Genomic DNA, 17,057 nt, shown 5'->3' on the forward strand with positions numbered 1-17,057 from the left:
GTCTCTAGGGAGAGATGTCTGGTAGAGAGTTGGATGTAGGGCCAAAGTGCTGGAGAGATGCCAGGGCTAGTGATATATTTGGGGACATTCTCTTTATTATTGCCTTCTCATCAAGCCTACCATCTTTGTGATGTTTAGTTCTGGTGAGCTTCCTGCCCTCCTCTTCTGATGGTCCACTGAGTTTGTTTTAAAAATTATGAAAACCCACAGACGTGGTGGCTAATGGGGCTGCATTTGTACGTAGATGCTCTAAGCACGGGACACTGCGTTCAGAAATGACTTTGGTGGCTCACAAAACCGAGCTTCACGCCCTGGAGACGGAGTCTTTGGTCTTCTCTAAGAAATGTTTTTAAATTCACTTAAAAACACCATTCACGTATTTTGTACCGTTCACTCATACTCCATTGCAGGCTGCACTAAGGACAGACCTCTTGATGGAGCCAAGTCACAAGACACCTGGACAAGGGGCAGCTCACCCAGCAGGCCGCGGGGGAGGGGGTCCAGATGCGCTCGGACAAAGGACAATACAGGACCTGATTCGGATTTCCCCAGGAAGGACTCTGCACTTGGCTGCCCTGGAACCTTCTCTGAATTCCACCAACCCGCCCTTATCTTTTCCTGCCTTGTTTTGTTTATTGCTTTATTCTTTTTTTTTTTTTTTTTTTTTTTTACTAGACTGGAAGTTTTCTAGGCTTAGCCACTTCAATCACATCACCCGTATTAAAATGCACCCATATCCAACATGACGTAACTATCTCTTTGTAATTTCTTTGTAAAGAACCTTGATCATTTTATTCTTGTTAAAGTAAGTCATTCACTTTATTTTTGTGACTTAAGCTTTATTCTGTTTGTATGTAAGCATTCGAGTCGTGTTGAAGTGGACTAAATTCTGCAGACATTCCATGAAATGGTTATTAACTTTGATTTTTTTCCAGTTTCCTCATTTTGGAGCCATTTTCTTTTTTCAGGTCTCAGGCCTCAGGTTTCTAAGGCTTTTGGAAAGCTGATCAGCCCGAACGTGATGTAACAGCCCAGCAGCACCTCCTCACAGCCCCCTCTCACGTAGGAAATTCCATTTGGTGAAAGACGAACGAATGAATGAGGCGAACGAAGTCCTTTCCCCAAGTGTCCTCTCCAAGGCCGGCTGGTTTCACCTTCAGGCACCCAAGCCCGGCCTGGAGGCTGGGTAGGAAGGCCCCTCCCCTCGCACACACCAGAGCTGCGGCAGCGGAGGGAGCCGTCCCGCGTCGGCGCTCAGCAGACCAGGGTAGGTTGAACCCGGGATCCCACGGCGGCCACCGTGGCCCGATCGCAGAACCCAGTCGGACCCCGGTCCCCCGCCCCCCGCAGAGCCAGTGCGCATGGGCAGAGCTGCACCCCGAGCGCGGCCTCTCCTCCCCCACTGCAGGTGAGCAGCGGAGCCGCGGTCCCCACCCCCCCGCAGCCAGGGTGACGTAAGGCCTCTGGACCGCGCTCCCGCCCCGCCCCTGCCGGCAGCGTTGGGGGCCCGCGACTCTGCGGTGGGAGCGGTACCGCTGCGGGACACGCCGGCGGCGGCAAGCAGTGTGGGCATCAAGGCGCTCGAGGGGGTTGTCGCGGCGGCCGGACGCCAGGGCGAGCCGCGTCCAGGCGGAGCTCGGTGCTCCTGCGGCGGCACACCTGCCCCGCCGCCCGCACCGCCGCGGCCCCAGCAGAGCCTGCATCCGCTGCCCCGCGGGATCGCGGGGCGCGCAGCCAGCCTCAGCTGTCCATCTCTGCCCGAGCCAGCCAATCGCGCGCCACTGCTCCGGCCGCACCTCCCGGAATCGATGACGGGCGTGCGCAGCGCCCTATGAGCTTGGGGCCTCTGCGGGCCGGGCTGGGAGCGGGAGCCAATGAGCGCAGTTCCAGGTGGGTGGAGGGAGCGGACCTCGGGAAGGTAGCTTCGTTCGCGTTGCTAACGTCTTCCCCTGGAGATGGGCGCGCAAACGGACCAGTGGGTCTGGGGGCGGCGGTGACGGGCGTGGGGCTGGCCCAATGAGGGCGGGGGTGGGAGGGGCCGCCCGGAGCAGCAGTGCTAAAGGAGCCCGGCGGAGGCAGCGGTGGGTTTGGGACTGAGGCGCTGGATCTGTGGTCGCGGCTCAGAACGTGCGCCGGCGCCACCATCTTCGGCTGAAGGTGAGAGGTGCGGCTGTCGGGGCCCGAGGGACGGTTTGGGGGGGACGGGAGGATCCCGGGACGGGCACCCGTTGGCCCTGGACGGCAGGAGCGGAGCCCGCAGTGGAAGCGGGGGGAAGCTGAGGGGCTCTGGGGAGAGGCTTGTGTGCGGGGATCTAGGTTCATCTGGGGAAGGACCCAGGAGTAGGGTAACGGGACCCCAGTGGGTGGAGAGACCCCGGGAAGGGCGGGGAATGAGGTCCTTGAGCGTGAGACCCCTGCAGGAACCAGGGCCTGGGTGTGCGGGAGGACGACCCCTCGGGGGCTGGGATGGAGATGTGGGTGTGGGGATGAGGGGAGTTGATATTCGGTGTGGGGAGTCCGAGCGCCCCGGCGCTGGGGGTGGGGGGCTGGTGCCCTGGTAGGGGTTCCGGGGGGTCCCGCGAGTCTCTGTCTCCCTGGAGGGGTGGGAGTCCGGGGCGGGCTGGGAAGCGCGATCCCGTTTGGGGGTGGGGAGATGCTGGACAGGAAGGGCCCCTGGTGGGTTCCTGGGGGCTAGGCCGGGTCGGGCAGCCGGGGTGCGGCGAGGGGTTCGCCGAGGATTCGGCAGGCGGACGGAGCGCCCAGGACCCGTGGGTTGGAGGGACCGGAGGCAGGGGCTCGGCGCCGCCGGGAAAGCGCGGGGCGGCGGAGGGTCGGAGGAGCCGGCCGCCGGCACGGGGCGGGTCGGGCTCCGTGGTTCCAGAGCAGGAGGGCGGGAAGGGGCGTCCGACAACGTGCTCTGCAGCCCGCGGGGGCCGAGGTGGACGCGGGCGAGGCCCCGGCGGTTTGGGGCGGGGGGCGGGGGGCGAGGCGGGAAATGTGGCGGGGCCGCGCTGCAGCAGGGCGGCCGGGGGGAGGGTCCGCCCTGGCTCCGGGAGCCCTTTATTGTGTGGGGGACCTGGCAGTGGCCCGCCGCCGAGCCTTCCTGGCCTTGTGCATCTGGGGGTCACCCCCGGGTCCCCTCAAATCAGCCTGAAATGGGGTCAGAGGGAGTGCGGGGCTTTGTGGGCCTGTGGTGGGCGGATGCGGCCCGGAGACCTCGGAGGCCCCCCGGCCGGGCCTGCCCGGGAACGAGGGCCCCGGGAAGGAGGTTGGCGACTCGGTGGGTCGGGGCTCAGCCCGGGAGGTTTGGGCAGCGCGGCCCCTGCCCGTGGCCTCTGCCCGTGACCGTTATCTGTTCCGCGGGGCCTCTGCAGCTCCCGTCCAGATCACTGCGGCTGGTGGAAGGGGGTGGGGTGGGTGGGGTAGGGGAGAGCAAGGCGGGGTAGATCCAGGCTGCAAATGAAACAAAGACGGCTGTTTTCGCTGAATAATATAATACCAGATATAATACTTGGGCTTTGCCGAGATTGTGTGTGTGTGTGTGTGTGTGTGTGTGTGTGTGTGTGTGTGTGTGTTTAACATGGAAACTGAGGATTCTTTGAGGCAGGCTTCATTATTCCTGATATGGTATTCACTCTGGAAAACTTGAACCTATTTATTGTTTCCTTTCCTTCATCAATCCGTACTTATTCATTATTCTGTTTAGTCCCGTGCTTGTGGTGTTGATGTATATGCCCTGTGTGTCTCCGATTCTGGAAAAGTGGCCATTTTATGCTTCTCCTTACTTCTGCATCTTAAATTCAGTTCTTCCCCGTTTTCTTATCTGGAGAAAGCAGATGGTGTCATTGTGCGATATAGCACGAGCTCTTACAGCAAAGGGATGTGACCCGAGAGCCGGGCTTTTTATTTGGGCTCCTTGGGGAAATGATTACAAATGAAGACAGGCTGGATGGAAGGTGAGATGGAGGAAATTTTGAAGGGCACGTTGTGTGGTGAAAGGCTATATGCGGCTGTGGTTTATGTACTTTCTCATCATATAGAAATGAAAATTCCTGGTGTTGGGTTCACCTTTCAGAAATAATGTAACACAAATATTAACTGAGAGATGGTGCAGGCCACGACTAGCCATAGTGTCCTTTCGCGTTTGGTTTGTATCTGTGCTCGTTTGATGAAGCAGAATATTGGTAAATGAACAGACTTGCAGGTCTCTGTAGTGCAAGTGACCGCCGAGATAGTGTTACACAAATTGGGACAATTTCTGTTTTACTGTATCTGTCATAGAGGGATGCACTATCATGGGAAATTTATCCATTTTTGTTTGGCTTTGTATGCAAGATACTCATAAAATTTAATTGTTTCCCTGTATCCATACTTTGGTATGTGCTGGACAGTTGAGAAATGTTCTGGGTGGCGTTTTATTGGAAGTCAAAAATGGTCTAGTGGGAGGGAGCCCAGGAGTGTGTGCCCCTAAAACCAATGAAGGACATAGGGCTTTGACTCTGTAGGGGGTTAATTCATACACATATAAATGATTTAACTATAATTAGGCAGTTATTTCAAATGATACCAAGAACCTTTGTGTCTCCTGCAAAGAGGTTCCTATTTATTCGTTTTTCCCCTAAGTATAGTTATTTTTTTAATATAAAATATAAAGCGTTTCCTAGGTTGTGCGAGTGTGTTTATTGGCCGAGCCTGTACTCTTGAAGCCATAATCGATAGGGTTTTTACTTAGTAGAGAGGCAGTACATAGTGCACATCATGCCCTTCAAAATTCCCTCCCTGTCACCTTCCACTGTTGTAGAATGAACTCAGGAACTGAACTCTGGGTTTACGCCCAGCTCTGCTACTTGTTAGCTGGTTTTTGGCTTTCTCTGTGCCTCAGGTTCCTCATCTGTATAATGAAGATATAAATAGTACCTACTTCATAGGGCTTTTGTGAGGATTAAGAGTTGATATATGTAAACTGCTTAGAATAGTGTCTGGCCATAATTAGTGATATATAACAACAGTATTTGCTATTTTAAATATTGTGATATTATCCTTTCCACAAGGCAAAGCATTTGGGAGTGGTTCACTTTAAATACCAGTATTATCAAGATTGGGTCCCAAATGTACAATGGAATGGAAAAAAATACAACATATTTGGCAATCACAAGTGAAGAATTAAAGTGAACAAAAAAAATCCTCAGTGGCCTCATGAACACTATCAACTAAAGAATGATTTGAGTACCTACGCCTGCTAGGTTCTCTCGGCCAATGCACAGGAGGGCAAGAAAAATGCCAGAAGAGCAGCACAAAATGCTAAGGGAAGGAGAAGGATTCAGTTGCCAGATTGACGTGAAAAGAACTTGTGGTAGGGTGTCATTTGGGTCAGGATTTGAAGGAATGGTAGGTGTTTGGTTGTGGAGGAGAAATGAGGGTAGGACCACTCATGGAATATTTGATCAGTAGGTATAGATTCCCTCCTTGGATCAGGGACTAGGCTGAGTGCTTATCATATGGTAAGGAATAGTGTTTAGTTGTAGAAAACTCTGGAAAAGTAAAAATGTTTAACCCCACTTCCCAGTGAAGACCCATGAGTAGTTGTTACCTTTTTTTAAAGTATATGTGTGTGTGTGTGTGTGTGTGTGTGTGTAATTTCCACCCACAAAACAGGGAACATTTTGTAATTACACTTTTGTGATGTATTGGATTTTTGTTTTGTTAATTCTCACTTGAGAATATTGTTCCATTGCTTTTAGATAGAGTGGAAGGTAGGGAGCGGGGTGGGGAGAGAAACATTGATGTGAGTCACATCAATTGGTTGCTTCCCCATGCTGAGGATTGAACCTACAACCCAGGTATGTGTCCTTGACCGGGAATCGAACCCGTGATCCCTCAATGTGTGGGCTGATGCTCTAATCACTTAGCGATATCGGTAGGAACTATTATAAGCACTTCCCCACCAAAAAAAGTACTAATACATTTAAAATGTACAATTCGATAAAATAATTCTTAAATACATAATTTACTTAAAAAAAAGAAGAACCTGCTGTAGAAATGATCAGTTATTCTAACTTATAGTAAAAAATTTAAGCATACCCAAGGTAAAAGTAAAGAAATGTATGTGTGCCAACTGGCAGCAAGACAGTTTTCCAAGTGTTATATGGGACATACAGTTAATACCTAAAAAGAATATTAAGAATAACTTATCATATTTTGTTAGAGTTGGATAGCTTTGTTTTTGATAGACTGTCCTTTAGGCAGAGTGTGCGTCTGATTGTCTCTAAATTCGTCGGGGTAAGTCCCACTTCAAAGCCATGCCTCCTCCTTAGCAGTATATAAGTTGGAAAGACAGAAAACTTGTTAATGATCTTATAGAGTAGTCCCTAGAGGTAATGGTCTTTTGAAACCATTCTTAAAAAAAAATCTATCTATCTATCTATATAAATATAGATAGATATATATATAGTTGATTTCAGAGAGGAAGGGCGAGGGAAAGAGAGATGAAATCAGTGATAAAAATCATTGATTGGCTGCTTCCTGCACGCCTCCTACCGAGGATCAAGCCCATAACCCAGCCATGTGCCCTTGACCAGAATCGAACTCGGGACCCTTTAGTCTGCAGGCCGATGCTCTATCCACTGAGCCAAACCAGCTAGGGCTGAAACCATTCTTTGGATTGTACATGTGTCCATGAATATTTTTTGTAAGAAGGAAAATGCTAATTAAAAAACAGGTTAGCAATTTTATTTATAGAAGTCTTAATGTTACATGTTTTGTGACGTTTTTTCATTTAATTTTTGTTTTGTCCATGTCTGTTATCCTTAAAACATTAGCGTAGTCTTTAAATCTTGGTATGAATTAGTCTAGAACATTGGTTTTCACCTTTTTTTTTTTCCCCCCTCAAATACCTGTTAGTAACAGTGGTTCACCATGGCAGCCAGAGAACTTTGGAGCAATGATTCTCAAAGTGTGGTCCAGGATCAGCAGCATTAGCATCATCTGGGAATTTGTTACAAATGCAAGTTACTAGGCTCCACCCCAGATTTAACTAAGTCAGAAGCTCTGGGATGGGGCCCGGCAGTGTGCAGGTGCTGCTGGTGCACATGCCAGAGTTTGAGAACCACGTTCGAGCCCAGTGATGGCGAACCTTTTGAGCTCGGCGTGTCAGCATTTTGAAAAACCCTAACTTACCTCTGGTGCCGTGTCACATATAGAAATTTTTTGATATTTGCAACCATAGTAAAACAAAGACTTATATTTTTGATATTTATTTTATATATTTAAATGCCATTTAACAAAGAAAAATCAACCAAAAAAATGAATTCAAGTGTCACCTCTAACACGCGTGTCATAGGGTCACCATCACTGTTCTAGACATGGGTGTTCGTGATGCATTACTTTATAACAAATAATTTCTGAAGCATCTTAGCTATTTGATTCTAGTACATTCTCACTAGCAGTGAAAGGGATAGTATCAGTGATTAATTTTTTAGGGCACAGAATCTGAAGGAAGTCCTGAGTGTTCTCCTTTTAGAATAGCACACATACATGTATAAAGGGAGTGTACAACTTTTTTATACCATTTGAGCTTGAAATTTGTCTACGGAATCAAGGTTAAGAACCTCTTTAACAACCGTGGACTATTTTATGGTTAACCTTTCAGCCTCTATCTTGCCTATAAAGAATCCCCATGAGTTCGGGGGCTGGGAGAAGTTGGGAAGATTTGATAGAGCAAGAGTAGGTTCTCAGTTGGCTCCTTGTATTGATTTGATGAAGTCATGGATGGAATCCATGCTTATGAAATTTGTAGCCACCTGGAATTTGGAGTAATAACAAAAGTGTTTAATGGTGGTATTGGATTCCAAAAAGATATTGTAAAGGAGATAAGTGAGTCTCATCAGAAAGGTGAGTGGTGAATATAAAATCTTGTCATTTGATCCAAGAAGCCAATTGCACAAGTACAGGAGGGGAGGTAACTTAGAGCAGCATGTATGGAGGTTTGGCTGACAGCTCACTCGGAGCCAACAGTGAATGAGTACAAATGCACCGATTAGGTCTTGAAATACATTAACAGCTTTCCCTAGTGTGGCCCTATGGTTGTTAGCGCTCCCTTTTTCTGTGGTACTGGTGGAACTGTATCTGGAATATTATGTTTACTTCTGGTCACACACTCTAAAGGGGCGTAAGCACATCGAGTCTGTTTGGAGGCAAGAGCTCAGGGTAGTGGAATGAGTCTTGATGAGTGATGGAATGCTGAAGAGGAACCGAGGGAGTAGGAGCAGCTGCAGGAAGGGGAGTGGAGACCTGAATAGCTACCATCACATACTTGAAAGACTATTACGTGAAGCCAAGTTACGTTTTTCCTCTGGCTTTATTTGATCACATTAAGACCACGCTGACCATAGACAAGCTATAGGGAAACTGAGTTGGGGTATTTGAGGATGGAATAGGAGGCCTGCTTGAGACCAATGCTTTCTCTTCTGTCATTCCTCATGTGTTCTGTAGCCATATCCTGGTGGTGAAACAAATTCTGGCACCACTCCATAGGCTTTTTATTATGAATTTTTGTTTTCTTTCTCTTCATTATCCTTTCCCGTCTTAACTCTGTTTAATTTGTGGTGAGGGTGAAAGAGGAGATGAAGAGGGGAGAAAGTCAAACTAGAACTTTGCTTTGCCCTTCTGCTTGTTTTTCAGCCCTCAGTAACTGAGGGCATGTCTTGAGTGGTCTTCAGACAACCAGTCATAATTTGTGGTCACCCCTGAAATTTACCTTGGAAACTCAGTTAATATGGCCATAAAGAGGAATACCCCAGCTTTTTAACTCAAAGTTTATGCTTTCTGTTTACCAAAGGAGTAAAATTTGTAAATTTTATATATAAATATAAGTGATTTTATATGTGTGTGTGTTTATTGAGAGAGAGGAAGTGAGAAGGAGAGAGAGAGAGAGAGAGAGAGAGAGAGAGAGAGAGAGAGCGCAACATCAATGGGAGAGAAACATTGGTCAACTGCCTCCTGCGTGCCCCCTGCTGGGGATCAAACTCACAACCTGGGCGTGTGCCCTGACTGGGAATTGAACTGGCAACCATTCGGTGCACAGGATGATACTCAAACAACTGAGCCAACATCAGCCAGGGCTCATCTATAATAATAAAAGCATAATATGCTAATTAGACCGGATGTCCTTCCAGACGTCCTTCCGTCCTTCCAGATGAAGCCAGGGCTACGAGGGAAGCCCCGGTCCCGGGTGCCAGAGGGAAGTGGTGCCGGCAGCCAGGGGAAGGAAGGCCTACTCCTGCACGAATTTCGTGCATTGGGCCTCTAGTTTTATATGTTTGAGTATCTAACTTTATCCTCCTCCTCTTTCCATAGAGGCAATTGCTCTTGGATCCTTCTGTTTACAATGGCGCAGAGAAGTGGACTTGAAGATCCGGAGAGGTATCTCTTTGTGGACAGGGCTGTCATCTACAACCCTGCCACACAGGCTGATTGGACGGCGAAAAAGCTAGTGTGGATTCCATCAGAACGCCATGGTTTTGAGGCGGCTAGTATCAAAGAAGAGCGGGGAGATGAAGTTATGGTGGAGTTGGCAGAGAATGGAAAGAAAGCAATGGTCAACAAAGATGATATTCAGAAGATGAACCCACCTAAGTTTTCCAAGGTGGAGGATATGGCAGAATTGACGTGCTTGAATGAAGCTTCTGTTTTACATAATCTGAAGGATCGTTACTATTCAGGACTTATCTATGTAAGTATTCCCTCTAATCACGTGAAGTGTGGTGACTGGGAATTAATGTAAATTATACATACTGTCATAATCAAATGAGAATGTGGACTATTCACATTCTCTGTTTAACACTGTTATTTCTATTAAAGATAGTCTCTTGCTTACCCTAAGTCTTGCTTTGCTTTAAAATTTTTTTTAATGAAATATACTGAATGGTATGTGAAGACTTTTGTGGTGGTGCTCTGGAATATAATAAGATAGGGGAAGCATGTGGCAGAAAGTCCAGGGAGTTTAATATAGGACTAAGAGGTGCATTAATAGGAGGAGACAGACAGCAAATTGGTAGGAAATGCTGGGTAAATCCAAAATTGTAAAGTGGAGGGCAAGAACCAGTTCACTGGGTGCAGGGAAATGGGAAAGATGAGACTGAGGTTTTTAAGAGGAAACAGTTCAGGGTGAGATTGAGGCTGGGGTTGTCCTGTGGTTAGCAGTTGACACATCCGGATGTTGTAGTCACTGACCATATAAAAGTCATTGAAAATAATAAGGGGTAAGGAAGAGGGAAAATGCAAGCCAAGTCCTGAAAAAAACCTAGAATGACAAAACAGGTTTGAAGGGATGGTAGATGCAATTGGCAAAGATTTAAAGAAGGTGGTGGAGGTAGAACTTAGATTTAGAATGAAGAGGAGACAGAAGAGTTGACATTGTAATGGTCTGAATTTGGAAAAGAATTTTATGCAAGAGGTGTGACACTGAAGCTCATACACAATTCAGAACTTCAACAAATCAGAACTAGCTCTACCATAGGAACTAGTTTATTTGGTGAATATGTACCGAGCACCTCCTGCAGGGGAAAGTGTGGTGGACAGGATAGGTTCCTGCCTTTGTGATACACCCTCAAAGGCAGTGGTTCTCAACCTGTGGGTCGCGACCCCTTTGGCAGTCGAACGACCCTTTCACAGGGGTCGCCTAAGACCATCCTGCATATCAGATATTTACATTACGATTCATAACAGTAGCAACATTACAGTTATGAAGTAGCAACGAAAATAATTTTATGGTTGGGTCACAACATGAGGAACTGTATGTATCTAAAGGGCCAGAAGGTTGAGAACCACTGCTCTAAGGGAATGAAACGGGATAGAGTAAGTAGGAGACTTTCCACAGCAGGTCAGTGAAGGGCTCTGAGAAGGCAGCATTTGAGCTAGATAGAATCTGACTGATAGGAGGGAGCTAGCCATGGGAAAATCTGAGAAATGAATAGTTCATTCATGACCTTTGCTAGAGAAATTTCAATGAAGCCTGAAGGTCTCTCTCTTACTCTCTCCCCCCACCCACCCCTGCTATGAGGTAGGATGGAAAGTAAGTGAGTCAGAGGCACCAGGGTTGGGAAGGTGGCTCCAGGAGAATGGGAAAGGTTTGGAAGATAAGCCACAGATAAGGAAACGATTGGAGAGTAGCATTGAGGATCTGGCTGAGACTGAATAACAGAATATGTATGGTGACCACATTTTTGTCTGGCTGTGTCGTTTTGCCATTATTTTTTTTAATCTTTATTATTGAAAGTATTACATATTTCCCCGTTTTTCCCCCCATTGACTCCCTCTAGTCCATCCCCGTCCCCCTGCCCACCCTATTGTCTGTGTCCATGGGTTATGCTTATATATGCATACAAGTTCTTTGGTTGATCACCTCTCACCCACCCACCCTCTCCCGCCTTCCCTCCAAGATTCCGCACTCTGTTCCATGCTTCCATGTCTCTGGATCCACTCTTTATCGGTTTATTTTGTTGATTAGATTCCACATATAAGTGAGGTCATGTGAAATTTGTCTTTCTCTGACTGGCTTATTTCACTTAGCATAATACTCTCCAGGTCCCTCCATGCTGTCTCAAAGGGTAAGAGATTCTTCTTTTTTACTGCTGCATAGTATTTCATGGTATAAATGTACCACAGCTTTTTTATCCACTTGTCTATTGATGGGCACTTGGCTCTTTCCAGATCTTAGCTATTGTAAATTGTGCTGCTATGAACATAGGGGTACATATATTCTTTCTGATTGGTATTTCGGGTTTCTTAGGATATATTTCTGGAAGTGGGATCACTGGGTCAAGTGGCAGTTTCATATTTAATTTTTTGAGGAAACTCCATATTGTTTTCCATAATGGCTGCACCAGTCTGCATTCCACCAGCAGTGTAAGAGGGTCCCCTTTTCTTCACATCCTCGCCAGCACTTGTCATTTGTTGATTTGTTGATGGTAGCCATTCTGACAGGTGTGAGATGCTACCTCATTGTCGTTTTAATTTGCATCTCTCTGATGATCAGTGACTTTGAGCATGTTTTCATATGTCCCTCAGCCATCTGTATGTCCACTTTGGAGAAGTGGCTATTGAGGTCCTTTGCCCATTTTTTAATTGGGTTTTTTGTCTTCCTGGTTTTGCCACATTTGTAGGCTTGCCCAGGTCTGTGAAGGCAGGAGAGCCTGACCACTGTGTGTCTCCGCTGCTAGCACAGTTCCTTTCTCTTCTCTCTCTTGTCAAACAAATCAAAGGGGCCTGGAGTGAAGGTAATGGCCATGAAGGAGAGAGAAAACTGGAAAACTAAGAGATTGTGGTCAGATCGTAATGGTGAGCAAAGATTTGAGCTGTGGGTCAATTTTGGATGATGCCTGGGCGCAGTGACTTGCGAAAGGCTCCATGTGATGACACAACCAAAACGCTGTGGAATGGAGCCAGACTCTTCTGCCAGTCTTCCCTCCATTCCCCACCTTGTACCCTGTAGGCTCCTGCCACCAGGAGAGAGAAGGGAACTAGGAAGGGGAAGATTGTGGGATAAAGAGAAGTTGTGAAAGAAAAGACATTTTATTTGTAGCCATGCTTTATTATACTTCTACAACTTTGCAAGTACCTTTTATTGTGTTTGAGTTTCCCCACTTATCTCAGGTATAACCTGAGTGACTTTCTGAGTTTCCTTTCAAACTATGGTCCCCTTCATCTTTAAAGAAGGGAAATCTGAGTTTTTCTGTAAGTTTTAAGGTCACAGCAGAAGTGGGGGTCTGGGAGGATCTTGTCCACAATTTTCAAAAATTGATATTCACAGGTTTAGTTTCCTTATATTTTCTTTGTATTTAACCTCCCTGACATATAACTTCTCATCCAATATTAATTTTTTTCCCTAGTAAAAACCATTTAAACACTGTGAATATCTCCCCTGGTACTGTTTTAGCTCACCTCGTACGTTTTTTCTGTAGTATTTGTATTATTTAGTTCTAAATATTTTCTAATTTCTCTTATGATTTCTTCTTTAATCTATGAAACTTTTAAAAGTATACTTTTAAAATTTCTAAATGTTGGTTTTTAAGTTATCTTTTTATTTATTTTTATTTTTTAAAAAAATATATCTTTATGATTTCAGAGAGGAAGGAAGAGGGAGAGAGAGATAGAAACATCTATGATGAGAAAGGATCATTGATTGGCTGCCTCCTGCATGTCCCCTACTGGCAATCAAGCCTGCAACCTGGGCACGTGCCCTTGACCAGAATTGAATCCGGGACCCTTCAGTCTGCAGGCCAATGCTTTATCCACCGAGCCAAACCGGCTAGGGCAGTGGTCGGCAAACCATGGCTCGTGAGCCGCATGCGGCTCTTTGGCCCCTTGAGTGTGGCTCTTCTACAAAATACCAAGTGCGGGCACGCACGTAGAGTGCGATTGAAACTTCGTGGCCTATGCGCAGAAGTTGGTTTTTAGCCTGGGCCAGTCTATTTTGAAGAAGTGGCGTTAGAAGAAGTGGGGGTACGTTTGCTGAGGTCGACCCCTCAGATTGAGGACGTTTTTAGCAAAGACCAGCTTAGGTGTACCCTAATTAAGTTAATAACAATGTACCTACCTATATAGTTTAAGTTTTAAAAATTTGGCTCTCAAAAGAAATTTCAATCGTTGTACTGTTGATATTTGGCTCTGTTGACTAATGAGTTTGCTGACCACTGGGCTAGGGCTATCTTTTTATTATTTTTAAATTAATTGCATTGCAGTCAAAGAATATAGTCCATATAATACATTCTTTGTTTTTGTTGAGACTTGCTTTATATAGATATTGACAGTTCTATATGTGTTTATAAAGAAGGTATATTCTGTTATTGAAGGTCTATTCTGTATATGACTAAGATTTTTAATTGTTTAAATCTTCTATAGCCTTATTTTTGTCTGCTTGGTCTATCAATTACTGAGAAGTATCTTAAAATCTCTCAGTGTGTCTTATCAACAAGGTATACATTCCTAAATAATATAATTATATAGTTGAGTTTTGCCTGTTTGTGAATGAATCTTACATAGCCTTTTCTGCCTCTTTATTATTATTTATTATTATTATTTTTTGCTCAGCATTACCTTCTAAAGATCATCCATATTGCTTTGTGTTGGAATAATTTAGTAGTTTTCAAATTGTGGTCTATGGACTCCAGGGTTTTTCCCCCAAGACTCTTTCCCAGGATCCGTGTGGTCAAAACTATTTTCATGATTATTTGCCCTTTTCACTGTTGACATTGGTAGTGATGTCAACAGTGAACAGACAATGGTAAGAAAATCCATTGACACGTTGTCATGAATTAAGATGGTGACCCCAAACTGTACCTAGAGGTCATTTTAATTCAGTTTCACTCAAGAATGTCTTTGCTAGTGCTCTCCCTCCTGGGAGCACGCCATGCCTTCCCTCTCAGGCGTGCACCTCTTCAATCCTAAGGGTGCCCATGAGACTTGCAACCAGGAGAGGTATGGACAGCCCTGCCTGGCCCCGGGCTAGCCCCCAACCTGTCTCCAAGGCCCCCTTTTCTCTGACTTTCCAGAGCTGACAGCAGCCCCACCTCCACTCATTTTTGCCTGTAACATTTCTGGAGACCCAAAGCAGCCCTGTCTAGGCTCTCCTGTTGCTTCTTCTATCCTAAGCCCTTCCTTGTCTCATTGTCCCCAGCTTTAATAAAATAAAAAAATAACAATAATAAAAGAAGAATGTCTTTGATAAAGCAGATAAATTATTTTTATTAATTCTCAGCCCTGTGTCCATGTCTTTTGAATATTCCATGTGATGAAATGGTGAGTATGTATAAAGCACTTCGGCTGCGTGTTGAACTACGGTGGTCGCCCTGAGGAAAAACATGTCATTATTAAGTTGCAGACTAAATTTGCTACTTTTAAAATAGAATACCGTTTTTATTTTATAGAGTGGCTGATAGATAAACTCTGGTTACTTCCACTTCAGTGTTTGGCAGATATTTTCTTAGAAATAAAGCGAGCCTGTCACTTCAAAGAAAACAACTGATTGTATTTGTTGCCAATGATAAAATTTGAATTTTCACATGAAAATTAAAATTTGGAGAAACTCGTGTCTACCACTGTGAACTCGATATCACTACTTAACCTTTCTGTTTCGATAGACAAATGTGATTATGACATAGAGTGGTGCAATGCCATCATTGAGAAGATTTGCATAATTTAGTGAACCAATGTTTTGCAAGTGATGTGTGTAGATATTACAAAATCATGCATAGGTAATAGCTTTCATTCAACATGCAAGATATAAGACATTGGATTTTAGTGAAAACAGTATGAAAAGTTCATTGGTAGGGTTTCAGAAGGTACATTGCCTCTGATCTTTAAGAAATTATCACTTGTTGAGTTTGGGTATAGTATCAAAGAAGAATATCCACAATTACTTGAAAAGAGTGTAAGACTACTTCTCCCATTCCAACTATATATCTGTGTAAGGCTGATTTTCTTCGTACTTCAACCAAAACAAAATGTCACAACAGACTAAATGTAGAAACAGATATGAAAATGGGGTTTTCTATTAAGCCAGATAAGATTTGCAAAAATATAAAACTGTCAGTCTTTTTACTTTTTAGAAAACATAGTTGCCGAAACCGGTTTGGCTCAGTGGATAGAGCGTTGGCCTGTGGACTGAGGGGTCCCGGGTTCGATTCCGGTCAAGGGCATGTACCTGGGTTGCGGGCACATCCCCAGTGGGAGATGTGCAGGAGGAGGCTGGTCGATGTTTCTCTCTCATCGATGTTTCTAACTCTCTGTCTCTCTCCCTTCTTCTCTGTAAAAAATCAATAAAATATATTTTAAAAAAAAAAGAAAACAGTTAATTTTATAAATGTTACTTATATTAACACATATTCATTATTTAAAATGAATACATGTACATTTTAAAAACTCAGTTATATAAAACAAAAGATCTTTGTATTCATTTTCTGAGAGTATAAAATGGCCCTGAAATAAAAAAGTTTGAATATTTTGTTCATTTTTGTTTGAATGTAATATTCCATTTCAGATTTTTGACCCTTTTCTTTAATCCAAATGTTTTTGGACATTTGTTTTTTCCTGTTTGGAAACTGGAACATTATGAACATTGATTGCTTCAGTGAACAGCTTTGGACATGTACCTAGTGCACATAAGCATGCCTTTCTGTAAGGTATAGAACTAGCAGTGGGATTCCTGGATTAGAGAATATGCATATTTTTAACTCATATCTTGAGCTTTTTTAGATAATGCCTGATTTAGTCAGAGTCTAGCAGGAAACAGAAGGCCCTCAAACTAGGTATTTTGAGAGTTTACTAAGGGGACGATTTAGAAACACGTGGATAGAGTTTAGAAAACATGCTAGTTGTACAGTATCCAGCCTAGTGATGGCTGAGAGCCCTTGACACAGCTTGGTGTTTAAAAAAGCAATGGGAAAGAACTTTACCTCAACTGGGAGAGGATAGTTGTATGGAAAGGGCTTCCTGATAGGAATTGTGGCCCCTAAAGAGGGATGCCCATAACTCATGACAACTGGCAGGGAAGATCCTGGGGAATAAATTACTTGTCTTTACCTCCTCCCAGCCTCAGTCTCCTGCTAATGTCTCCCATGGGTTGAACTCAGTTTGAAGCCAGAGGAGAGAGGAGTTTGATTATATATAGGGGGGGGGGGGGGGCAGGTACACAAAATTCGTGCACTCAGTGGGGGGGGGGGGGGTCCCTCAGCCCAGCCTGTGCCCTCACAATCTGGGGGGGATGTCTGACTGACAGATTAGGCCCCCTCGGCCTAAGCTGGTAGTCAGACATCGTTAGCACTGCTGCAGAGGCAGGAGATGATCCTGCCACCGCCACTGGGCTCGCCAGCCATGAGCCTGGCTTCTGGCTGAGCGGAGCTTCTCCTGTGGGAGCACACTGACCACCAGGGGGCAGCTCCTGTTGAGCATCTGCCCTCTGGTGGTCGGTGCACGTCATAGCGACTGGTCGTTCCGCAGTTCGGTCGAATTGGATATGAGCCTTTAGTTATATAGGATTTTATGTTTAGATTTTTAAATTT

At 45.2% G+C, this 17,057-nt stretch overlaps 1 protein-coding gene across 4 annotated transcripts in view; it reads left to right on the forward strand.

Annotated features, from left to right (window-relative positions):
• The first annotated feature begins 1,869 nt into the window (after nt 1-1,869).
• Nucleotides 1,870-17,057, forward strand: part of MYH10 (myosin heavy chain 10) — a 146,972-nt gene continuing 131,784 nt past the window's right edge. Inside the window, exons 1-2 of one of the 4 annotated variants that reach the window (XM_059668649.1) lie at nt 1,870-1,890; nt 9,355-9,730. In XM_059668649.1, coding sequence (XP_059524632.1) covers nt 9,386-9,730 — 345 coding nt within the window. In that variant the 5' untranslated portion in view covers nt 1,870-1,890; nt 9,355-9,385. Of the gene's footprint in view, nt 1,891-1,997; nt 2,165-9,354; nt 9,731-17,057 lie in introns of those variants that run through there. The other 3 variants (XM_059668650.1, XM_059668651.1, XM_059668652.1) reach the window with 3 other exon arrangements.

The sequence above is a fragment of the Myotis daubentonii genome, chromosome 16, assembly GCF_963259705.1.
Source record: "Myotis daubentonii chromosome 16, mMyoDau2.1, whole genome shotgun sequence".
Classification (NCBI taxonomy): Eukaryota; Metazoa; Chordata; class Mammalia; order Chiroptera; family Vespertilionidae; genus Myotis; species Myotis daubentonii.